Raw genomic sequence first — 26,721 nt, forward strand, 5'->3', positions numbered from 1 at the left:
TTTTACATTCTAAGCTGCTGATTGACTGACGAGGCTAAACAGGCTAACTGGTCGAGTGACTGACTAGCACGCTAAAAGCCTGAGTAATACTCAGTTGCGCGTGGGTGTCGCGCACCGTAAATAGCTTATAGGTTATAGCGGTGGCAGCAATATTGTGGTGCCACAAATAGAAAACCCAGTATTCTTTTTTCTTCCCCATAGAGATTATTATTTCATGCCTGGAAGGCTCCTGGTGAATCATGACCATAGAACATTTGATTCTGTGTCAAAACAATACTTGGTAAACTCTTTCCTTTCCACCAAAATAATTTTGGTTCTAGAACTGGTTCCGTTCTAGATTCTTGGAACCTTGTTGCTTTCAGCCATTTTTTGGTTTCAGTTCCGAACCAACTATTAGGGTTTTGAACCAATTCATTTTCAGTGATAAGTAACACACTGAACTGGATTAAGATTAGAAGGAAAAAAACTAACAACCCAGGTGGAAATGGGGCCTGTGGGAAGCATTTGTGGGTTTTCCATCGGCGGCGCCACAAAATGGCCAAAATGCCTCGTCATTCGACATACTATACAGCTCGTGGCAAGGAGGCGCTGCGTCTGGCCAGTGCACTTGCGCAAGGGCACGCTGTGATTAGCCGAGTAGCCACGTGTCGAAACACGATTTACTATTCTGTGGCCACCACAGTCCGCAGTTGTTGCAGGCGAGGCACACATCCGCGATGTCCATAGAAGCGGGGCGTTGTCATAATCACAAGCTGTATAGTATTTAGTATGTCGCTGCTATGCTCTCTATACAAGTCGAGCTCATTTCAGTGCGCGACCCACAGCTATGTATAAACCAAGCCTAGCTAGCTAGCTTAAGTTGGACAACAAACACGGGCTGTTGTTAATATGCTAACATAAAGGGAGTAGTAACTGTGGGTGCGTACCAGCAAAACGTTCTACACTATCCGTTGGTGAAGCCCATCAGTAGCGGGGGGGCATGAAGGGTCTCTTGGAGGCGTGGTGGAACGACCCTCCGCCAAACGGGGCCCCGGGGCGCTTCCCTGTGCGGGGGGGTGGGGGTGGCAGGGGCCGGTGCGGGTGGGGCTGATGGTGGTGAAGGTGGTGTTGGTGGTGGTGGTGGGGAGGCCGGCCTCCGCCGCGTTGCTGCAGCAAAGGACTCTGGGGGATGGGCAAGGACAGGATGGGGGGGCGGGGGATGGGCAGGCGCAGCAAGGGGGCGGGGGGGCCGGCGGGTGCCTGAGCGGCTTGTTTGCCCCCGGGGGGGGCTGCAGCGGGAGCATCGGCTTTCTGGGGCGATGAAGGGGGGGCTTTCTGGGGTGGCTGAGCGGAGGAAGGGGGGGGTTTCTGGGGAGGCTGTGGGGAGGAAGGGGGGGGTTTCTGGGGAGGCTGTGGGGAGGAAGGGGGGGCTTTCTGGGGTGGCTGTGGGGAGGAAGGGGGGGCTTTCTGGGGAGGCTGTGGGGAGGAAGGGGGGGGTTTCTGGGGAGGCTGTGGGGAGGAAGGGGGGGGTTTCTGGGGCGGCTGTGGGGAGGAAGGGGGGGGTTTCTGGGGCGGCTGTGGGGAGGAAGCGGGGGGCTTCTGGTGGAGAGCCGGCGAGCGGGGAGGAGGGGGGGCAGGCTCGCCGCCGGAGGGGGAGGGAGGGGTGGGGGTGGAGGGGGAGGAGTTTGAGGAGGAGGAAGGGGGGGCGGCGGCAGGGGAAGGGAGGGAGAGGGGCTCCTTGACCCGACCCAGGAGGGGCGGGTGGGCGCCGGGCGCTCCGGGGCGGTGGAGGGGTGGCGGCACGTGATGTTGGCGCAAGGGCGGCGGCTCTTTGACCGTGCCGGAGCGGGGGTGAGGGTGAGGTGGCTGGGGGTGAGGGTGAGGGGGCTGGGAGTGAGGGTGGGGGGGGTGAGGGTGCTGGGGGTGAGGGGGATGAGGGTGCTGGGGGTGAGGGTGGGGGGGGTGAGGGTGCTGGGGGTGAGGGTGAGGAGGCTGCGGGTGGGGATGGCGTTGGTGGTGGTGGTGCATGGGCAGCTTGGGTGGTTCCCCGAGCAGTGACCCCATGTGCGGAGGAGGAGGCCCCCCCTCCCCCCTGCCTCCCTCCCCCCTGCCTCCCTCCGCCCTGCCTCCCCCCGCCCTGCCTCCTCGCCCCCCTCCCTCCATCCTCATGGGAGGAGGAGGGGGCAGCTGGCGGTCCACGGTGACCAGCACCCCGCCCACCATGACGGTGGACATGATGGGGGGGGCACCACCACCGCCACCACCGCCGCCACCACCGCCGCCGGGTGGGAAGGGGTGGTGGTGCGGGGGGTGCGGGTGGTGCGGGGGGTGGTGGGGGTGCGGGAGAGGGGGATGAGGGGGAGGGGCGCCCTGCTGCTGCTGCTGCTGGGGAGGCATCATGGGAGGGGGAGGGGGGCGGCGGATGGGCGGCGCAGCGGCAAAGAAGTGGGGGGAGTTGGGGTGGGGGTGGGGGTGCTGCTGCGGTGGGTGGTGGAACTGAGGCGGTGGCGGTGGTGGCTGGGGGTGAGGAGGATGATGGAGGAGGAGGTGGTGGGGGGGGTGCGGGTGGTGGTGGTGGGGCTGGTGGTGCGGGGGGGGGGAGGTGGTGCTGCTGCAAGGGGGGAGGGGTGGTGATGTCGTCGGCAGGCGAGAGGGGAGGGCGGGCCGAGGGCGGGGCGTTGTTGCGCTGCTGCTGCTGGCTCTCCATGTACTCCTCCTCCTCGTACCACGTCATGCGGTCGCCCCCTGGCCCCCCCGCGGCCCCCGGTCCCCCCCCGCCGCCGCCCGCCCCCCTGCCCCCCCCGCGGAGGAGCCGAGAGCCGCGCTGGCCCATCATCATGACGCGGTGGATGCCCTCCACGGTCTGGATGCGCTCGCCCGCGGCGGGCACCGTGGGCGGCCGGTTGGAACAGGGCGACACCAGCGTCTCGATGCGGTGGTAGCGAGCCTCCTCCTTCTCCTGTTGACCTTTGGCCTTCTGCTCGTCCCCCTTCCCCCCACCCCCTCCCCCCTCCGTGGGCGCCGTTCTCTTGGCCTTCTTGATGGCGGGAGGCTCTGCCTCTGCGTCCTTCGACCTAGAGGGGGCGCCGTTGCTGCCGCTCTTCTTCCGGGAGGGCGACGGCGACAGGAAGTCCTGGTCCGTGGCGTTGTTGTTGCTGCTCGGGGTGATGACGGCGTCCCAGGGCTCGCTGCGGTAGGCCGTGGGCGAGACGCCGCCCCCACCACTGTCCCCCCCGTGTGGGGGCGTGTCCATGATCTCGTCCTGGGTGGGGGTCCCGGCCGCCTCGTCCCTGACGGGGGTCCCGTCCACAGCCCCGTCGGGGGGACTGCCGTCCCCCAGGCCCAGGCTGAAGCCCAGGTTGCCCTGTGGGACCATATGAAGATTACATGTTATGGGATTATTATTACGGGCAAACAGCGATTGCGATTAGAGATGTCCAGATACCGTTTCGGTATCAGAAAAGTATCAGATCGGCCCTTATTTGGTCATATCGGTATCGGCGAATATGCCAGTCTAACCACCGATCCGACACAGGGGTAAAGGAAGGGGTTGAGACACTAGCCCCCTTTTTGAAACTAGCTCCTCGCCACTCGTCCTACACACTTCCACTTGGTTTGAGCATAGATATATAAATAATAGAGACGGCACCGGAATTCCCCTCCCATCCACTTGCATTGCGTCTCTATTATTTATATATCTATGCTCAAACCGAGTGGAAGTGTGTAGGGCGAGTGGTGAGGAGCTAGTTTAAAAAATGGCCTTAGGCCCTTTTTGAAACCAGTCCCTTGACTTGAAGTGCTCTCGGGAGGTTCCCTCGTCAGGAAGTGCCCCTCCAGCTGAATCAAGTTCCCTTGATTGGGGTGCTGGGTATAAAAAACAGTTTGGAAATGCACTCGCCCTCCTTGTGCAGAAACAGGAAACCGACACCATTCGTGGCCATGGTTACCATCATGGCATCGTGTTACCTGTTATTTTGTTTGTGCAGTTATATTGCATTGCATTGTGTATATGTTTGTGTGACATGTGGATTTCATTAATATGGACATTTAAAAGGAATTACAGCGTGACCTTTTAACACATGGTTTATAAATCATTGTGTTAAAAGGTGTTTTGTTTGTGTGGTTTATTAAATGTATAGTTTTTCACGGTGGGGTAAATAAAGAGCCCTTGTGAACATCAGTTGGAGCGTTGTCTATTCTGCATCAGATGAAGATTGTTTAGGAGCAGTTTATTTATGATTTATTTGTGGTGGTTCTTACATTTTGTAGGTCGCGGTTTCCATGCGGACACAGAGCAGGGCTGCACAAGGCAATCGAGTCTAGATCGGCACAGACTCGCTCTTGAGGGCTTTATAAGCCACTTCCACAAGGCTGCTTGGTTTCGGACGGCACTTAATATGGCGCAGCCTCGTGTGAACGCGCATATCGAGGGCAAGTGTGTAGGGCGAGTGGCGAGGAGGCGGTTTCAAAAAGAGGGTATGGCAGGTAAATAAAATGTTGGGGCATGTGGAGTTTGCTTTCGAGTTGCCCAAACTGTAAGTGCACATTTGAGTGAGGAGTCTGCTATAAACACAACATGAGATAGATAGCTATAAACATCATTCCTGGTCGGTGGACTTCAAAATAAGATATTTTTTATTTTCGTATTATAAATATTATTCTCTGGTATCGGTATCAGTTATCGGCAAACACAGAAATTGTGTTATCGGGATCGGAAAAACGGAAAAAAAGTGTATCGGGACATCCCTAATTGCGATTTACGATATCACGATAAGCTAAATATGCATAAAAAGGTCTCATGTCATTCTACAAAAGCTCACAGCTTGAATATCTGCCATGTTTGGAGAAAGCGTTTTGTGTAGAATGAAATGAGATTGTACCAAATGTACTTCACAGGGTATGGACTGTTTAAATGAAATGAGATTGTACCAAATGTACTTCACAGGGTATGGACTGTTTAAATGGTACCGAATAAGACTGTCGAGCATTTATTTTTTTAATTTAATTTGTTTTTTACCCATTTTGGGCGGGAACCCCTTTTGGTGTTTTAAGCATTGTTATACTTTAGCCATTGAAAAATAGCAGATCTACAAGCTTGTAGCTTGTAGGTCTGCAATTTTTTTTAAATCTTTGAACATATATTCTTTCAGAGCCAAAGTTTTAAACTCAAATCTTTGCTTCTGGGGTGGGTGGTCCCTGGAACAACATATTTTCAGATGGGGGTCGGCGGCCAATTACATATAATCTTGGGGGTCCTTGACATGAAAATGTTTGAAGAACAACGACTGACAGAAACATACGGGTTTTTCAGAAAACTGTCAGGATTTAGAAGACATTTCGTAGAATCGAGCTCAGGTCTAAATGGGTTAATTCACGATAAACGATAACATAGATTACAATCGTCCCGATCCGCTACCTGAAGGAAGCTGTTTATCTTGGACTCCAGGCTGGGCGAGGAGGCCACCACGGGGGGCGGGGCCGAGAGGCGGGGCCGAGGAGGGGGCGGGGACGCATCTCTGTCTCTCATCAGCCAGTCAGCCCGGGTGGGCGTCGCTCGCTTAAGGCTGTTGGAGCCCGGGAAGGCGCCGGCGCCGAACAGCTTGGCCTTGGACATGGGCAGGGTGGGCAGGATCTTCGCAGCTGTCGAGTCGGAGGAGGGGCGGGTGGGAGGGGCAGAGGAGGGGTTAGTCACGCTGTGGAGCAGAGAGGACAAACCTGGAAGTAGAGAAAGACCGTTAAGACGATATCCATTTATCCTTTCAATACTGTAATAATGGGCTACATCACGCAGACACGCCATTTTGGAAAGAAGTCTTGGGCCCCTTCCCTATTTCCTTCACAGGTGGTATCGATGATACTAATGAATCTGTTCCATTCTGGTCAAACAGAGTCAGGGTGCTGATATTGTGCATGTTAGGTCACTCAAACACTCTGCTACACCAGTGGGTCTCAAAGTGTCCTTGAGTGGGTTCCAAGTTCCCTGTACGGGTGTGTAACTCAAGAGTATACCAACGGAACCAAATGGACCCGTAAGGGTCCATTTGGTTCCATTTGTACACTCTCAGAGTTATGGGGGTCCTTAAAATGAAAAGGGTTGAGAACCACTGCACACTAAATGGAGCAGAGCCTTAATTAGTATTAGTGTGTGACACTGTAGTATGATCACGTAATTCATTTACAAAAACAATGACACAAAAGGATAAAATATGGATAAGAGGTTTCTTCCCCGACAGCATAATCATATTATAGAGCTGTGTGTGTGTGTGTGTGTGTGTGTGTGTGCGCACGTGTGTGTGTGCCTCACCAGGTGTGTGCGTTTTGGACAGGGCATTGAGGATTCCTTCGCGTGAGATGTCGACTCGCGAGAGGATGCTGGCCAGGGCGGGACTGGTCGGGGCAGCTTTGGAGGCTGCCGATTGGCCAGAGGGGGTGGTGGGTGTTCCGGGGGAGGGCCGGGGGGCGGGGCTACCTGCTAGGGGCGAAGCATAACAAGAGGCAAGACTGAACTCAATCCGTTGGTCCTAAGATGGAAACACAATGGATCCTCGCACTAATGGACATGATCTCTTTGGAACTCTCTATAGCTCGAACCAATGGGGCAAAGGAATCTGAAAAATGTGGTGCAAACTTTGAATATATATTCTTTCAGAGCGAACGCAGGGCTTAAAGCAAAAAGAAATCCCAAGACTGAAAATGATTTCAGTCTTGAAGACGAAAAATGTTCGTCGACTACCTTTTTCCACTGACAAAAACTAAATGGAAACTAAATAAAAACTAAGCTATGATGACTAAAACTATGACCAAATATACTGACAATTTCGTCAACAAATAAAAACTAGACTAAAATGTTAGGAGGGGACTAGTGGACACGAGATCCAGAATAAGTCATTTTACACTTGGTTGCATGCTGAAAATAGCCGATCTACAAGCTCAACGCGTCGCACTGCAACGCATTGTGAGCTTGTAGATCAGCTATTTTCAGCAAGTGTAAAATCAGTCATTATGACGGCACCAAGGCCCGCCAAAATACATTTTAGTCGACTAAAATCTTATGACATTTAGTAGACTAAAACTAGACTAACACCAAAACATTCCAGGTGAATAAAATGTGACTAAAACTAAGTGGAAACCATTCAAGAGACTATGACTAAAACTAAGTGGAAACCATTCAAGAGACTAGGACTAAAACTAAATTAATACTATTCAAGAGACTATGACTAAAACTAAATTAATACTATTCAAGAGACTATGACTAAAACTAAATTAATACTATTCAAGAGACTATGACTAAAACTAAATTAATACTATTCAAGAGACTATGACTAAAACTAAATTAATACTATTCAAGAGACTATGACTAAAACTAAATTAATACTATTCAAGAGACTATGACTAAAACTAAGTGGAAACCATTCAAGAGACTATGACTAAAACTAAGTGGAAACCATTCAAGAGACTATGACTAAAACTAAGTGGAAACCATTCAAGAGACTATGACTAAAACTAAGTGGAAACCATTCAAGAGACTATGACTAAAACTAAGTGGAAACCATTCAAGAGACTAGGACTAAAACTAAGTGAAAACCATTCAAGAGACTATGACTAAAACCAAGTGAAAACCATTCAAGAGACTAGGACTAAAACTAAGTGGAAACCATTCAAGAGACTATGACTAAAACTAAGTGAAAACCATTCAAGAGACTAGGACTAAAACTAAGTGGAAACCATTCAAGAGACTAGGACTAAAACTAAGTGGAAACCATTCAAGAGACTGACTAAAACTAAGTGGAAACCATTCAAGAGACTATGACTAAAACTAAGTGGAAACCATTCAAGAGACTAGGACTAAAACTAAGTGAAAACCATTCAAGAGACTATGACTAAAACTAAGTGGAAACCATTCAAGAGACTATGACTAAAACTAAGTGGAAACCATTCAAGAGACTATGACTAAAACTAAGTGGAAACCATTCAAGAGACTAGGACTAAAACTAAGTGGAAACCATTCAAGAGACTAGGACTAAAACTAAGTGGAAACCATTCAAGAGACTGACTAAAACTAAGTGGAAACCATTCAAGAGACTGACTAAAACTAAGTGGAAACCATTCAAGAGACTGACTAAAACTAAGTGGAAACCATTCAAGAGACTATGACTAAAACTAAGTGGAAACCATTCAAGAGACTGACTAAAACTAAGTGGAAACCATTCAAGAGACTAGGACTAAAACTAAGTGGAAACCATTCAAGAGACTAGGACTAAAACTAAGTGGAAACCATTCAAGAGACTGACTAAAACTAAGTGGAAACCATTCAAGAGACTGACTAAAACTAAGTGGAAACCATTCAAGAAACTAGGACTAAAACTAAGTGGAAACCATTCAAGAGACTGACTAAAACTAAGTGGAAACCATTCAAGAGACTGACTAAAACTAAGTGGAAACCATTCAAGAGACTGACTAAAACTAAGTGGAAACCATTCAAGAGACTATGACTAAAACTAAGTGGAAACCATTCAAGAGACTATGACTAAAACTAAGTGGAAACCATTCAAGAGACTATGACTAAAACTAAGTGGAAACCATTCAAGAGACTATGACTAAAACTAAGTGGAAACCATTCAAGAGACTATGACTAAAACTAAGTGAAAACCATTCAAGAGACTAGGACTAAAACTAAGTGGAAACCATTCAAGAGACTAGGACTAAAACTAAGTGAAAACCATTCAAGAGACTATGACTAAAACTAAGTGGAAACCATTCAAGAGACTAGGACTAAAACTAAGTGGAAACCATTCAAGAGACTGACTAAAACTAAGTGGAAACCATTCAAGAGACTGACTAAAACTAAGTGGAAACCATTCAAGAGACTATGACTAAAACTAAGTGGAAACCATTCAAGAGACTATGACTAAAACTAAGTGGAAACCATTCAAGAGACTATGACTAAAACTAAGTGGAAACCATTCAAGAGACTATGACTAAAACTAAGTGGAAACCATTCAAGAGACTATGACTAAAACTAAGTGAAAACCATTCAAGAGACTAGGACTAAAACTAAGTGGAAACCATTCAAGAGACTAGGACTAAAACTAAGTGAAAACCATTCAAGAGACTATGACTAAAACTAAGTGGAAACCATTCAAGAGACTAGGACTAAAACTAAGTGGAAACCATTCAAGAGACTGACTAAAACTAAGTGGAAACCATTCAAGAGACTGACTAAAACTAAGTGGAAACCATTCAAGAGACTAGGACTAAAACTAAGTGGAAACCATTCAAGAGACTAGGACTAAAACTAAGTGGAAACCATTCAAGAGACTAGGACTAAAACTAAGTGGAAACCATTCAAGAGACTAGGACTAAAACTAAAATCTGCTGCCAAAAACAACACTGTTGTCATGAAAAACATAGGATTTTCAGAAAACCGCTAGGATTTAGAAGACGTTTTTTTGACTGACCTGCCGTGTTCTTCATGGCCGAGGTGATGGAGCTCAGGATGGAGCTGATCTTGCCCAGGTCCACGTTGGCCAGGTTGACTCCGCCCAGAGAGGCGGCGCTCAGGGTGGAGGGGGAGGGGCTAGGGGAGATGAGCGGGGGGGTGGAGGTGGCTTTAGGGAGAAGCCGGGTGGGCGTGACCGGAAGCGTCAGCTTGGAGGACACGCCTCCTCCTGCCAACAGTAGCTTTGTTATTGAGGATGATGATGATGATGCAGAGGTCGTCTTGGAAACGACGGCGGCGGCCATCTTGTCCTTTTTGACCTCCGCTGTTGGGAAGAGGACACGTTTGAACACAATGACGTTACTTAAAATATAAAATCACACCCGTGTGAAGCGAGGGGCGCTAATATATTAAAGTCTAACTCATGTTGATCAGGTTATGTAAAACAAACGGTGACAAAACAAACATTAAATTCTCTTTATTTTTAATGGCATTTAATGTTTGCGTTAGGGACAAGATGACGAAAAATTTCCCTTCATTGTCAATAGCGTTTTTAAAACAAACATGAGTGAGTGAGTGAGTGTTTGCACGTGTTTGTGTGTGTGTGTGTGCGTGTCACTCACCTGGAAGGCTGACGTGGTCTGCGTCCTCATCGGACATCATGGACATCATGTCCATCATGTCCTCTGGGCCGTCGGCGGGCAGGAGGACGTCCCCGTCGTCCATGGCCTTGCCGTCCAGCTCGGGGTCCAGCTGGACGTCGAGCGCCGTCGCCGACCCCCCCAGGCCCAGGTAGGGCGAGTCCGAGCCCGTCGGGGACGGGGCGTCCTCCGAGGGCGAGGGGATGGGCGAGTCCTCGGGCCCCGGCAGGGAGTCCTTCAGGATGTCCAGCTTCCGCTTCAGACTCGCAACGCGGTTAGCGAAGGTGTTGTAGGCCTGGGAGAGAGAAAGAGAGAGAACAGGGCGAGAGAGAGGGAGAGTGAGATTACAAGGTCTGAGGTGGCATGCCTTTGGTATCAAGAAAAAAATCACACCCGTGTGAACTGAGTGGTGCAAATCCCCCCCCCCCCCCCTTATCTATCTCTCTCTCTCTCATTAGCAGGCAACAGTGCAGCACTATCTCTCTCTCGCCGTTTCTGGCACAACAGCGCCACTTTTGGTACTCATTGGTACTCGTGCTCATAGTCACATAGTCACACACATAGTCACACACAAACATAGTTGAACCACACAAACATAGTTGAACACGGACATTGCCGTTCCTTGGAGTGGTTGCACCACTCAAAAACACATGTTCCCATGTGCATCTACATCACCTCCATACTTTATAGCAGCGGGCCACAATTTGTTTTGGCCGTGCACCTCCTGTTACCTCCTGACCTAGCTGAGGCACCCCACAACGCTCACCTCCCGTTACCTCCTGACCTAGCTGAGGCACCCCACAACGCTCACCTCCCGTTACCTCCTGACCTAGCTGAGGCACCCCACAACGCTCACCTCCCGCTACCTCCTGACTAGCTGAGGCACCCCACAACGCTCACCTCCCGTTACCTCCTGACCTAGCTGAGGCACCCCACAACGCTCACCTCCTGTTACCTCCTGACCTAGCTGAGGCACCCCACAACGCTCAGTCTCGTTGTATTTGTTTTGGCCGTGCACCTCCTGTTACCTCCTGACCTAGCTGAGGCACCCCACAACGCTCACCTCCCGTTACCTCCTGACCTAGCTGAGGCACCCCACAGCGCTCACCTCCCGTTACCTCCTGACCCTAGCTGAGGCACCCCACAGCGCTCACCTCCCGTTACCTCCTGACCTAGCTGAGGCACCCCACAACGCTCACCTCCCGTTACCTGACTAGCTGAGGCACCCCACAACGCTCACCTCCCGTTACCTCCTGACCCTAGCTGAGGCACCCCACAACGCTCACCTCCTGTTACCTCCTGACCTAGCTGAGGCACCCCACAACGCTCACCTCCCGTTACCTCCTGACCTAGCTGAGGCACCCCACAACGCTCACCTCCCGTTACCTCCTGACCTAGCTGAGGCACCCCACAACGCTCAGTCTCGTTGTATTTGACAGAAAAGGATACATTGTAGGGATGGGTCCGATTTATCGATGAATCGATTATCGTTAACAGGACCCGAAATCGATTATGAAAATGTATAATTGATAATCGGGGAAAAAATTCTTTCTATTATTAGTTTTTTATGAAAATCTTTTGGAAAGGCAATATTGTCATCCAAACAGGACAGGGCTATAGGCCTACCAAAGTGTGCCTGGAATGTGTCTGTGTAGCTGCATGAGGAGTGTGAGTCATTGGTCCTCATTCACAACGGCGTTTACGCTCATAAAGTGACGTTACGTGAGCGGAGCGTGAGCGGACAGGCATTTACGTGGATTCCCACATTACGTGAACTTGACGGTGACGTGGGTTGGTCGGAAATTCCGCTGAAAGCTGCGCCACCTCTCATGGTCGTGTACGGCTTGCGTAGATGTATTAAGAAGGCTTTAGTCTTCATGCTGAATCAATTAAAAGTCCCCAAACCTCAGATAAAATATGTAGGCAAGGCATGTGTCCCCAACATTGGTCGCACATAAAAAAATGATAGCCTATATAAAAGCCAAATATCACTTGTATGCCTAAATGCATGCATTCTAGAGGCAGGTTAGCCTAGAGTCCCATACAGAAACTGCCCCTGCAAGCCCGACACCTTTTTTATTTATTTATTAGGATATTTCTAGCATGCGCGATTGCGCTGCTCACTTGACAGCTTTCTACTCGCAGTGCAACGCGCTGTGAGCTTGTAGATTGGCTCTCGCAGTCTCGCGGACTCGCGCTGCATGTTAAAAAACAAACTCACAATTATAATACGAACATACACTTATCTGCATTCTGCACTGTACGAATCCAACGTTGTTTAGTGTAGTAATGTCTGCAGTATAGGCCTATTGAAATTGTTTTGTTACGGAGCTCCTTTGAGTCAGTCTGACTGTCGGTGTGAGGGGGGGGGGGGGGGGGGGGGGGGGGATTAGCCCTATATAAAAAAATAGAAGACCACATTGGCCTATTTGAATGAATGGCATCAGCGTGTTTGAAAGTCGGCCAGTCATATCATAGTTTTAAGCCAGCTCACCTCCACTCGCGCTTGTTCAAACATGACGGACAGACAGACAAGAAAGGCTGTTGATGATGATTATTATTACCACTGTAACTCGCTGATCAGCATGTTGACAGAGACTCAGCCAATTAAGTTTCACGTAGGCCTAAATGCCTTTGCTGCAAGCACCTATCTGCCTCCATTTGCCACACAGAATAGCCAACTCTTACCTGCAGCTGAGGAAACATACAACCGGATGAAATATAGCCTTTAGTCCAAATCCCACAAGAAAAAAAAGAAAGAAAATATGTCCTGTGTCCATGCATGTCCGTATATTTGCTTTCCAAATCCGACAGTGCAGGGCAGGGAATCAATCACCGCAGTAGACTAATCAATAATAGGGCCTTTTATCATTGCCGAGTTTTAATATAGCATTTGGTCGTGTGGTGAAGTTGAACAGTACAAATTAACTTCTTTCTCATTATGTGAAAGTAACTGTAACATCAGTTAACTTATTAATTAACGTTCTGACATTTAACAAGGAGTGAAGCAATGCGTGCCAAGTTGGCAAGTTTCGTTCATAATATAATATATACATATAACTTGCGCTGTTTGCTTGAAGATCTGTCCGTGCAGAGACCCGCCTGTCAAAATTAACTGCTCTACAAGCTCATCGCGGCTGTTGTATATAATTTAAAACTTGGGAATCCTCTGTGCAGTCTATGATGACGTATTTCGATATTTCCTGTTGCCTTATATGGTCGTGGATGTTCCATCAAACCAGGCGACACCAGGCGAATCGCTTGGAAAAAATGCGGAAATGATACTCGCCGATCCGCACAAATGTAGTGATTACACCTGGTTCCCTGAATCACACGGGACTTAACCGTAGCGTGATCGGACGGATTTTCCGCTATCTATACGCATGGCCTTTACGCTTCCGTTACACTCTGGCGTATTTCTCCTTTGTGAATGAGGACCATTGAGTGTGAGTGGAGATTGATTCCAATCAAGATACATGTTTGGAGGATTTAGCAGGCCTAGGCTGGGGTTGCTATGGTGATCAATTGGCTCAACACTGGTCCAGGGACCACCAGTGGTCCTCATTTAAAAGATGGAGTTAGTAACCAAATGGACCAATATTAACTCTCAAGAGTTCAAATGATTGTTAAGCATCTACATCAGGTGTTCCCAAACACCTGATGTGAGAGACAGTATACAGGGGGGGGGTTTAGTCAACTAAAACTAAAACTTTTCAGATGACTAAAAACCTTTTAGATGACTAAAACTAAATTACATTTTATTCAAAAGACTGACTGACTAAACTAACTCAAAATGTGCTGTCAAAATCAACACTGTGCTGTACACAGTCGCACAGTCGACTTGGAGGGCTGGGGACTGCTGTCTGCTACACTACAGTATGTGTAGGTATAGATTTGGAGGGGACTGCTACACTACAGTATGTGTAGGTATAGATTTGGAGGGGACTGCTACACTACAGTATGTGTAGGTATAGATTTGGAGGGGACTGCTACACTACAGTATGTGTAGGTATAGATTTGGAGGGGACTGCTACACTACAGTATGTGTAGGTATAGATTTGGAGGGGACTGCTACACTACAGTATGTGTAGGTATAGATTTGGAGGGGACTGCTACACTACAGTATGTGTAGGTATAGATTTGGAGGGGACTGCTACACTACAGTATGTGTAGGTATAGATTTGGAGGGGACTGCTACACTACAGTATGTGTAGGTATAGATTTGGAGGGGACTGCTACACTACAGTATGTGTAGGTATAGATTTGGAGGGGACTGCTACACTACAGTATGTGTAGGTATAGATTTGGAGGGGACTGCTACACTACAGTATGTGTAGGTATAGATTTGGAGGGGACTGCTACACTACAGTATGTGCAGGTATAGATTTGGAGGGGACTGCTACACTACAGTATGTGCAGGTATAGATTCATCTCTGGGTAACCAGTACAGTAGAACAAAGCTTTTCATGTCAAGGACCCCCAAATTGACACATAATAGCCAGCAGACCCCCATTTGAAAACATATGCCATAAGAGAAGATCTGTATGGCTATAGCAGTGATTCCGAACCAATGAAATTACAAGGATACCCAGCATTTGCATAATACATTAGGACCCCCACTTGATAGCATTTTGATCTCTGAGAACCCCCAACCCAATCTACACTGTAGTAACTTCAGTGTTAATTAAAGAGAGAGTTCCATTTGTACACTCTCACGAGTTACTGACACATAAGGGTCCAACTTTGGTTTGTGGGAGTGGGGACCCCTGGAACCTCTCAAGGCATGGACCGGACCCCACTTTGAGAACAATTTGTAGTACATACAGCGTCACTGGTGTCTCCCACAGGGTTCACAAAGTCAGCCCACGACCCTGTCTGACCATCGCAAGATCAGTCTAAACAGATCAACATCACAAAGCATTAACCCATTCTGGGCGGGAACCCCTTTTGGTGTTAGCATTATGTTATGCTTTAGCTATTGAAAATGACTGACATAGAAACATAGCTTTTTCAGAAAACTGTCAGGATGTAGAAGACATTTTTAGAATCTGATCACAGGTCAAAATGGGTTAAAGACGATTATATGCAAGTGAGCGACGATACCTTTTACCATCATATTGACTTTGTATGTAATCACGCCGCTCTAACCATACAAGTCTGAACGCACCACATATTGACACACAAACTCAAATGATGGCACGGCTTGCACCGCTCAAAACCTTTAAATATGGCCCCACAGCAACGATAAACAGGGCAGTACAAGAAGGACCCGTTAATATATTAGACCTTACAGCCTGATTAGAAACCCCCCCAAAAAAGGTACCAAATGGAAAAGCCAGGGGGAAAAAACACAATGACAAATGCTAAGATAATGACTTGGGAATTGACTAAAGATTTGGGAATTTATCCAACAAAAAACACAGTCCCAGAAAACACGTCTTTGATATAGTGAAAAAAAAAGTACACAAACAAAAACATCTAACACCTGCTCCCCCCTTTCCCCATCCAAAATATAGATGTATGATAGGACTGACAAACACCGATCCACAAAAGTGGAGACAAATTTGACCCCATTACTGCAACTATCATGGGGATGTGTGTCAAATGATCATCAACCACAGAATTCTACATTTCCTCACTGAAAACAATGTCCTGAGCAAATCACAAATGTGCTTCCTATCAAACTGCGTATAACAGACGTGTATAATTTTCTTCGCCTTCAATTGACAACCAAAAAAGAAAAAGAAAATTGGGTTGCCCCAATTCAGCTTGAGTGCAACCCTCAACAACATACATCAATGAATTAGGCCTTCACTAAGTCCCTCCCCAACCCACCCGTCCAATAGGCACGTTAGCAGCGAAGAAAGCTTGACCTGCATAGCAACCGTTGCTAAAATATTTGGATTGGCATTGGACAATCGCTTTTTGGGGAGGGATTTAGTGAAGGGCTAATTGGCAAAAACACTGGGACTGGGAGAGTCTACAATTAGCACCCTTACCTAGCAGACACACACGTCAACCTAGAGGTAGCCTGGGGTCCACCTATGCTTTCTATGGCATAGGCAGCTCCCGGTAGGATCCGCCGGGAGAATCTAGACGCAGCTGCGCGACATGAGACTAATTATTTAGAGCGACAGAGAGACAGAGGAGTGTGTGTAGTGTGTGTACGTGTGTGCGTCAATTTAACAAAGGTGCAGACGATCGGAAATCAGCAGAGAGTGATCGACGTTTGCGCTACTCTATGCATAATTGAAGTGGACTCGGACCCAGACTTATTTTTCCTCCCTGGAAAAAGAAACGTCTGGGTTTCCGAGGCTAACCTAGAGGTGACCTCTCCAAATGGACTACAACAGCATCTTGATCTTCTGCACACATTCTCCCAGAACTTGGCCATGACAGCGACGAAGACGAGAATGTTCATATCCCCCCCCCCCCCCCCCCCCAAAAAAAAGACAGCCTTTTAGCCTCGAGCTAAAAAGGAGAACACAAAAACGTCCTGGAGACCTGTTTCTATTGTGGTCCTATGTATTCAATTAAATTAATCAACATAGCATAAAAACAACACCACAGACAGACATAGCCCGGTCGGAAGACGGAACCAGAACCCACTGTTGGGTCTGATCAAGCCCCAGAACCCACTGTTGGGTCTGATCAAGCCCCAGAACCCACTGTTGGGTCTGATCAAGCCCCAGAACCAGAACCCACTGTTGGGTCTGATCAAGCCCCAGAACCCACTGTTGGGTCTGATCAAGCCCCAGAAGGGCTGGCCAACGTTGAAGTCGCCGAGCCTACTGGTCAAAGCCGGAACCGCAGACGTGCATATAGCACGAGGAAACCCCACGCCGCTTATTTTCCAGTGGGACGTCATCGTCGTCGTCCCCCCATTTTAGCCGACGAGATCTTAAAACGTTAATCACTCTTGATCTAAATCATTCCGTCCAATTCTAACAAAAGATTATGTGTTAGGCGGCCCACTGCGGTCCCGTCGCTAGTCGCGTTAGAATTAATCATACCTCACGCTGTTGTCGATCGCCTATAAATCGCTGGGCGTTCTGATTTAAAGGATTAAATAACCCTGGGCGTTCGGGGTGTTAATAGTTGTACTCACATTGGCCACGATCTTCACCTCCTTGTACTGCGCCTCATAGAAGATGTCTGCATTTCCCAGAGCTTCCAGCAGGGGGGGTCCCGTCGTAAACTCCGTCTCCAGGAAGGTCACCAACTCCTGCAGTTTCACACCTCCCTCCTCAAAGTCAATCGCAAACTTGTTCCCTCCGGCCTTGTCTGGACACACATACATTTTTACAATTGATTTATGTTCACATAAAGGAGAAACATACAGGGACACAAATATACCGGTAGGTGCAGTACGGTTACATTCACACAATCATGGCGTGTGTTTTCATGATACAATAAGCATATCACTCAGTACTCTATAGGTATACGGTCTCTCACTTTTGTGCCCAAATATAGGGATATTTGTATCGGTCTGTCTGTGTCACTTTTTGCCCATATAGGGAGATCATGATGTCATCTGTATTCACCCATGTATGGGTGTTATAGGCATTCTCATATATGGGCATAACGGCTGAGTCTGTGGTTGGATCCCCATATATGTCTATGGGCATATTAATTGGATTGGTGGTTCTGGACGACCACATCTCCAGGTGTTGGTTATTACATAAACAAAAGTTCAAGGTTAACGTTATTTGTCCCAAGCTGTGTTACAGATTCGGAACATCTAAAAACATCCGGAAAAAGACCCAGACACGCTCGGATGGAGCAGTGGTTAAGTCCCTGCCCACCACCACCACCGCACACCGAGGTTGTGGGTTGGAATCCACTGTGGTGCATCCGGCTTTGTTGAGCGTCTACACGAACACAATTTGCCAATGTTCGGGGGCGAGAAGCCAGGCGGGGAGGGTGATAATTACTCATTGTACGTATTGGGTGGGGAGACACCTGTTGGGTGGTAGGCGTAGGACGAAGGCTTTATTTCCTTCTGTTTCTTTGGCATAACGACTGAAGTTGGGGAGAAAAAGGGGCCAGTAAGACAAAGAGATATCTCCACAGTGAAATGCATGTGGAGAAATCTCTGTGTCGCTTGTACGCTCATATATGTAGTTACATGTCAGGATTGTCCAAATATGTCCAGGGAGGCCACAGAGGTTAATGGCATGAGAGCACTGATGTCATATTGGGGGGGTAGACATCTTGTCCAAATTTGGAGTCATGAGTCAGAGATGAATCATCAACTGGATGTCATTGATAACCGGCATTTTTTAAAAGCTTTTCCTAGTTTGCACAACGTCCAGACACACAAAGAAAGGTTTAAGCAAGCAAGCAGTTGTGATCATCAACAATCATGGCAGAAACCCAAGAAATGTCTTCAGTTGAGAAGAATGTGGCTCGACAGATGGAGTACTACTTCGGTAACCACAACCTTCCAAGGGACAAGTTCCTCAAAGAGCAGCAGCTCGATGGCGGCTGGGTGACTTTGGAGTCCATGCTCAAGTTTAACAGACTTAAGTGTTTAACCACAGACCCCGGTGTGATCTCGTCCGCTCTTCAAAAGTCAAACGCAGGACTTCTGGAAGTCAGCGATGACGAGACAAAAGTCAGGAGGTCTCCGGATAAACCCTTGCCGGAATTAAATGACGAATACAAAGACGCCGTCAAACGCAGATCTGTGTACGTTAAGGGTTTTCCAATAGAGACGACCCTTGATGAGATCCAGGAGTGGCTGAATGGGAAAGGCACCGTGGAAACCATTCAGATGAGGAGAACCCTGCAACGGCAATTTAAGGGCTCAGTGTTTCTGTGTTTTGACACGGAGGAGTCATCCAAGCGATTCACAGAGCGCCCAGACGTCAGATTGTTTAAGGACAACGAGACGATCGCGCTATCAAGAGAGGGCTATCATGCAAAGAAAGCAGAGGAGCGAAAGCAGCACAAAGCAGAGAAGAAAGCTAGAGCTACACAGGACAAGGAAGAAAAGCAGAAAAATGTAGAGGAGGAGGAAATGGATCTGCTATTGGCTGAAAAGGGGGCTAGCTTGCTGAGGTTTTCCGGAGAACTTGAGCAGGTTTCAAGAGAGGATTTCCATGAACTGTTCTCCGGGCATGGGACAGTTAAGTGGGTTGACTTTGCGAGGGGTGCCAAGGAGGGCACCCTCCTCTTCGACGGGAACGCAAAGGAGGCTTTTGATAAGGCAACGTCAGCAAATGGAGGGACTTTGCAAGTTAAAGACTGCGAGGTTGTATGGCGGGTACTTGAGGGAGATGAAGAGAAAGAAGCGCTGAAGAAGATAGTGGAGGCCCAGCAGGAGATGCACAGCAGGAAAGATAAAGGCAGAGGAGGCGGCAGAGGAAGAGCAAGTGGTCGTGAAAGAGGAGGCCAAAAGGGATGGGCTGGCAGAGACCATGGCATGAGAACACAGTACCAAGGAAACAAGATTACATTTGAAAGCGATGACGAGGATGCAGCACTGCCAAGCCCAAAGAAGCGAGTGCTAAAAGATGCTGATGTCCCAGTGGCAAAGATTGTGAAGACCGAAAATGGAGACGATGCACTGCAAAGCCCCAAGAATGATGACATCCCGGTGGCCAAGGTGGTGACGACCGAAAACCGACCATATCAAAACACTAGAGGACAGAAGGCCCGAGCTGAGTGTGCTCTACGGTCAATTGATTGAGAGAAGGATAGACGGGTGCAGACTATAGAGTCGAAACAGTCCTGCACTCACCATTCAAAAGAGAATTCACCTGCTTTTATGCACCGCAGTGGCCGTCATGGCAAACATGATGCAGGCCTTCATAACCGGGAAAAAACCCAACATACATACATTATACTTACTTTATGTTCAGGACGCAATGCGACTCGCAACTATGTTTTTCTATCTCCATATATATGGGCAACATAAAGGATCTTGATATTAAGTTTGTTAAATATATTTATATAAAACAGACAGACTTCCAATATGCTTAAAAAAATAACAGCAGCAGCAAATCCATAAGCATCGTGACCACTGGCGGAACAGCTTGGTACCGGGCCGGGGGGGGGGGGGGGGGGTGACCGCACGATCGGGCCCCGCCAAACCGGACTCCCAAAGTCACTGGCCAGGGTGAAATGACACCCCACTCCTCCCCCCGGGTAGTTCCGCCCCTGATCATGATGCAATGCATTGTGAGTTTGTGAATCTGCAATGTCCTTACTACTTTAACATGGCGCTGATGTATTACATTTACTCACAAAAAAGGGGGGAAAAAAAAGGAGATATATTGACAGCGATATTATTCTCTTTGGATTTTTTACTGAGTCACAAACAATCATTTGGGGTTTTAGAAAGATCTGCAGGACAATTAAGACCTGTGTGCCACTGTGCCATTATGCTTTAGTTCAAAAGCATTGAATTATTTTAAGTTCTTAACACTTTGATTGCTACAAGATCTCGGCAGGCCTATTTTGATGTTGCTACCGTTTAACATTGCACAAAGGCCTTGTTCGGGGGCCCACAGCAAAATGTTCTCTTATAGCGAGAATCACACGCATACATCAAAAGAAAGCTGAACTTGTCCACTTCAATTAAAAAAATACATTTTGATTTTACCATGTTCCATTCTGGAGATAGACCTTTTTGCAACACCTGCATTTGCCTGGAAGTGGTTATCTTGAACAGCGAGCAGAGTTATGGATGGTTTAAAGTCAGAGACATTGACAGGCAGATATAAAATTGAACCCAATAAATATCCTATACATCCTATACACCGAATGAAAGCCCTGAATGTGTACTTTTACGAGGAAAACAGTAAACATTGATCCCATCTACAGTTAGACAGTAATTGGTTATTGAATGCAGCTTGTGCCCACCAGATAACTTCAGAGAAGACATGGACGTGAACTCCTCAATATTCACAAAATAAGGCCTATAGCGACATATAAATACTATATACCGTATGAAACAGAAGACTCTCTGCTTTCATAAGAAAAAAACTTCTACTGTAGTAATAATAAAAATCACACCCATGTGAAGTGAGTGGTGCAACTCTGTCCCATATTCTGTTCTCTGCTTATTCAATACAGCTCGCTATATACGGACTGAGGCAGAAAGTCATGTAAACCTTTTATTTACAGTTTGGTCTGTAAACTTCTACTGTAATAATAAAAATCACACCCCTGTGAAGTGAGCGTTGTAACTGTTCTGTACTTATTCACTACAGCTCGCTATATACGGACTGAGACAGAAAGTCATGTAAACCTTTTATTTAAGTGAGCGGTGCAACTGTTCTCTACAGTTGCACCGCGCAACTGTAGAGAACAGTTGCACCGCTCACTTCACAGGGGTGTGATTTTTATTATTACAGTAGAAGTTTACAGACCAAACTGTAAATAAAAGGTTTACATGACTTTCTGTCTGTCCGTATATAGCGAGCTGTAGTGAATAAGTACAGAACAGTTGCAACGCTCACTTCACAGGGGTGTGATTTTTATTATTACAGTAGAAGTTTACAGACCAAACTGTAAATAAAAGGTTTACATGACTTTCTGCCTCAGTCCGTATATAGCGAGCTGTATTGAATAAGCAGAGAACAGAATATGGGACAGAGTTGCACCACTCACTTCACATGGGTGTGATTTTTATTATTACTACAGTAGAAGTTTTTCTCTTATGAAAGCAGAGAGTCTTGTTTCATACGGTATATAGTATTTATATGTCGCTATAGGCCTTATTTTGTGAATATTGAGTTCGGGTCCATGTCTTCTCTGCAGTTATATCTGGTGGGCGCAATGTGCATCCAGTAACCAATTTGACAAACTGTACATGGGATCAATGTTTACTCTTTTCCTCGTAAAAGTACACATTCAGGGCTTTCATTCGGTGTATAGGATGTATAGCATATTTATTGTGTTTATTGTTATATCTGCCTGTCAATGTCTGACTATAAACCTTCATAACTCTGCTTTCTTTAGATGAGGATGATGATGATTGACTCGCCTCGCCTAATCTATCACTGCTTTCATTGTCTTGATCGCAGTAACATTGGGGGGGGTCATGGGCACATTGGGCAGCAAAAGTCTTGATCGTACGGCTATAAAAAGTCCCATTCCACCGTTCGGTTCAGAACTATAGTATAACGGTGAGACGCGTTATCATCAGCTGATTTTGTTTTTCAAGCTAGTATAGGGGAACATGCCTGGGCATGCAGGTTGGGGGCGATGGAGGAAAAAAAAAAGCTTCACCCGGCTGTGATGTCGACAAGGAAAAAATGACTTTTACAGATCACAACACCACCGTTTAGGACACGGAAAAGTTCGTTATACATTACACCCGGGTCGATTACGTCCCCGATGCGTTCATTGCGGTCTTATCACTACAATTATAATGAATAAAAAAGCGTTACAATCAAACGTCCGAGCGATCTCCGATTATGACGGCTCTGCATGGCGATACGTGATCCACCAACGGAACACTGTCTGTTGTCGTGGCGGCCCCTCGATACTGTAGTTAGTTCGTAGTATTGTAGGCTCGGGGATCGTTTGGTCGCTACAGTATGAAGAAGGAAACATGCATCTGTCCATGTGTGTTGCAGACGTTATGCAATGCCGAATCCCGATCCGGTGTATATGTGTTTAGGCAGCGTTCCGTTCATCATGTTTTTTTCGAGAGACAGAGGAGAGCCCCCATCTCGCAAGATCCTCCCCCTGGAGAAACAGGAGGGGAGGGGGGAATCGAGTATTATAGTGTTGGGTGAAAGCCAATAGGTGGAGGAAAGCCTGGTGAGGCGAGGTTAGGTGAAATTTGATTATTTTCACACACCGACTAGATCATTGCATGGGCGCGTCCATTTTACACTGGCTTCTACACGTAAAGCGGCCCGCCCTCCTGTTTTCAGGAGGGGAGGGGTTTTTTTTTTTTTTTTCTGATCACGTGAGCGGGACTAAGCAGCAATGACAGGGGGATGGTTCTTCATTGTCCGGGTGGGTAAAAAGATGAATGAAAGTATGCTATAAAAAAAGTGATTAGAACGTATGGATACGTGGTTAGCACCGGACGTTTGATTAATTGATAACGTATTGATACGCGATTAGCGTTCGCTGTGTTAAAATCAAACAAACGTTTAAAAATCACACCCGTGTGATTCATTGTCAATGGGATTTAATGTTTGTGTTGCCACAAGGCCGATTTGGTCAGACACATATGACTTAAATTCTCCTTTCATTGTCAATGGCAAGTGTGACACGAGTTAAAGGACCACTTCACCACTTTTCAACTTCTCTTCCTATAATTGGTCCTAACTAATGTTCATGATAAAATACCACCATTTTTTCCTACTCAGTCTGTGTCTCATAGGAAGGCTGTGGGCAGTTCAGAAACCCGTCCACCAGTGACATCATCGATGGTGAATCCAAGCTAATAGAAACGGCAGGCTTTCTTTTCCTGAAAAGTTGCAATGCAAAAGTTGAAGCCATCGTTCTCACGATAATACAAATCTAAACATATTTTAAAACAAATCTTGTTTAAAAAAAATCTGCCTAATGATGATGTCACTGGTGGACGGGTGTCCGAACTGCCCAAAGCCCTCCTATGAGACACAGACCGAGTAGGAAAAAATGGTGGTGTTTTATCATGAACATTAGTGAGGACCAATTATATGAAGAGATGTTGAAAAGTGGTGAAGTGGTCCTTTAAGGACAAAAAGCTGTATATAGGAGGGGCTATAGCGCCCCTCAAACATTACACTTGTCTGAGGTATTGGGTGCCCACTGTAATACAAAGGACATCTTGAGTGACCTCTGACCTTTGAGTCTCTTCAAGGCCTCGGTGCTACAGAAGTCGAGCCTCAGAGTAGACAGGTGCTTCTCTCTCAAACCCTCCTCCTGGGACGACCTGTGGTACGCACTCAGCTGATCTATGAGACACTGAGGCTGAGAGAGAGAGACAGAGGGGGAGAGAGAGAGAGACAGAGAGAGATGGAGAAATTAATATCAGGGTTGAACTGTTAATCTTGTACAAGTTTATGGATCATAGAGATCTTCGCTGTTGGGTGTCATATGACCCAACTCTGGGACCTCAATCTTAATTATACAACAGGTCATTTCGAGGAAGCAATCTGATTTCTAGCCGTGCTTAATTAAACGACAGTATAAGAACACCTAATCAAAACTTAGAGATCAGCTGCTCTGTTCTCCCAGAGCGCAGCCGAATGTGTTGCTAGGCTAGCGAGTGTCTTGGGACATCCTGTGGTCGTTGTGGCTACATCTGTCATTAAAAAAATATTTTACTTTTAGTTTTAAGGGTAACCGTTGTATAATTGCAATATTACACTCGAGGGTGTTCTTTACCATCATTAATGCACTTCTGTGCTGCCTTTCGGGGCAGCATCGCTGGCGTGCATTAATGACGGTAAAGGAACACCCTCTTGTGTAATACTGCTTAATTTAACCCATTTTGACCTGAGATCAGATTCTAAAAATGTCTTCTACATCCTGACAGTTTTCTGAAAAAGCTATGTTTCTATGTCAGTCGTTCTTCGATTTTTCAAAAATAGCAGACCTACAAGCTCGTAGCGCGCCACCGAGTGGCGCGCTATGAGCTTGTAGATCTGCTATTTTTCAATAGCTAAAGCATAACATAATGCTTATTTATAATGCACTTTACATTTGGGTAAATCTCAAAGAGCTACAATAAGCATTGGCATAAAGATCATAGAAGCAGAGCCGAAGGGCTGGTCGCCCATGTTACGTAGCTCGTTCCAGGGGGGGTTTGAGGAGGTTAGCGTTGGTGGAGCAGAAGGCCTGGTCGCCCATGTTACGTAGCTCGTTCCAGGGGGGGGTTTGAGGAGGTTAGCGTTGGTGGAGCAGAAGGCCTGGTCGCCCATGTTACGTAGCTCGTTCCAGGGGGGGTTTGAGGAGGTTAGCGTTGGTGGAGCAGAAGGCCTGGTCGCCCATGTTACGTAGCTCGTTCCAGGGGGGGTTTGAGGAGGTTAGCGTTGGTGGAGCAGAAGGCCTGGTCGCCCATGTTACGTAGCTCGTTCCAGGGGGGGGTTTGAGGAGGTTAGCGTTGGTGGAGCAGAAGGCCTGGTCGCCCATGTTACGTAGCTCGTTCCAGGGGGGGTTTGAGGAGGTTAGCGTTGGTGGAGCAGAAGGCCTGGTCGCCCATGTTACGTAGCTCGTTCCAGGGGGGGTTTGAGGAGGTTAGCGTTGGTGGAGCAGAAGGGCTGGTCGCCCATGTTACGTAGCTCTTTCCAGGGGGGGTTTGAGGAGGTTAGCGTTGGTGGAGCAGAAGGCCTGGTCGCCCATGTTACGTAGCTCGTTCCAGGGGGGGTTTGAGGAGGTTAGCGTTGGTGGAGCAGAAGGCCTGGTCGCCCATGTTACGTAGCTCGTTCCAGGGGGGGTTTGAGGAGGTTAGCGTTGGTGGAGCAGAAGGCCTGGTCGCCCATGTTACGTAGCTCGTTCCAGGGGGGGTTTGAGGAGGTTAGCGTTGGTGGAGCAGAAGGGCTGGTCGCCCATGTTACGTAGCTCGTTCCAGGGGGGGTTTGAGGAGGTTAGCGTTGGTGGAGCAGAAGGCCTGGTCGCCCATGTTACGTAGCTCGTTCCAGGGGGGGTTTGAGGAGGTTAGCGTTGGTGGAGCAGAAGGCCTGGTCGCCCATGTTGTTACGTAGCTCGTTCCAGGGGGGGTTTGAGGAGGTTAGCGTTGGTGGAGCAGAAGGCCTGGTCGCCCATGTTACGTAGCTCGTTCCAGGGGGGGTTTGAGGAGGTTAGCGTTGGTGGAGCAGAAGGCCTGGTCGCCCATGTTACGTAGCTCGTTCCAGGGGGGGTTTGAGGAGGTTAGCGTTGGTGGAGCAGAAGGCCTGGTCGCCCATGTTGTTACGTAGCTCGTTCCAGGGGGGGTTTGAGGAGGTTAGCGTTGGTGGAGCAGAAGGGCTGGTCGCCCATGTTACGTAGCTCGTTCCAGGGGGGGTTTGAGGAGGTTAGCGTTGGTGGAGCAGAAGGCCTGGTCGCCCATGTTACGTAGCTCGTTCCAGGGGGGGGTTTGAGGAGGTTAGCGTTGGTGGAGCAGAAGGCCTGGTCGCCCATGTTACGTAGCTCGTTCCAGGGGGGGTTTGAGGAGGTTAGCGTTGGTGGAGCAAACACTAACACACTAATTCCTCGAGGTACGAAGAAGCGTTGCCGTGGATGCACTGGTGAGTTAACAACAGGGATATCTTGTATTCGGCCCAGGAAGAAACTGGAAGCCCATGGAGTGAATAGAGTGTACAAATGGAGCCAAATGGACCCTTTGTACACTCTCTGATTCACATCCCCATGACTGGGGGTCCATTTTGGTTCCTCAGCTAGAACTCAAGTCATTTATCTGGGGACCCCATTCAACCCCCCCCCCCCCCTACTCGACCAGTAGATCACAAAGGCTGTGCAGGTAGACCACATTACATGCCCCTAAAAATATGTTAAAAAAATAACAAAGTTTCCGACGCTTTAATCAAGGTGACTTCATTGGCTGACATCAAATAGGGCCTGTCATCTCAAACCCACAATGCAATACTTGGTTTTCAAAAGTGTTGTACACAAACGTCAGTAGCATTACAAAAGTTATACAAAACCTTCCGAGTGGGTTTGTCTTATATGTAATGCCAGCGCTGCAATTCCCTTCAGGTCCATTTT

General features: G+C 47.7%; 2 protein-coding genes across 2 annotated transcripts in view; one reads left to right on the forward strand and one right to left on the reverse strand.

Moving 5' to 3' along the window:
- rprd2b (regulation of nuclear pre-mRNA domain containing 2b) overlaps positions 1 to 26,721 on the reverse strand; it is a 54,239-nt gene that overhangs the window by 11,028 nt on the left and 16,490 nt on the right. The window contains 8 exon segments of the mRNA XM_079503817.1: positions 927 to 2,311; positions 2,313 to 3,343; positions 5,396 to 5,694; positions 6,284 to 6,448; positions 9,438 to 9,743; positions 10,042 to 10,354; positions 17,168 to 17,343; positions 23,859 to 23,985. Of these exon segments, the coding sequence (XP_079359943.1) occupies positions 964 to 2,311; positions 2,313 to 3,343; positions 5,396 to 5,694; positions 6,284 to 6,448; positions 9,438 to 9,743; positions 10,042 to 10,354; positions 17,168 to 17,343; positions 23,859 to 23,985 (3,765 nt within the window). The 3' untranslated portion in view covers positions 927 to 963.
- On the forward strand, positions 18,425 to 19,753 carry LOC306924383 (lupus La protein homolog; the record flags this gene model as incomplete). The annotated part of the gene is made up of 1 exon (XM_079502878.1): positions 18,425 to 19,753. The coding sequence occupies one exon, from the start codon at positions 18,425 to 18,427 to the stop codon at positions 19,751 to 19,753; it is 1,329 nt and encodes a 442-aa protein (XP_079359004.1).

Source organism: Electrona antarctica (assembly GCF_951216825.1).
Source record: "Electrona antarctica genome assembly, chromosome: 6".
Classification (NCBI taxonomy): Eukaryota; Metazoa; Chordata; class Actinopteri; order Myctophiformes; family Myctophidae; genus Electrona; species Electrona antarctica.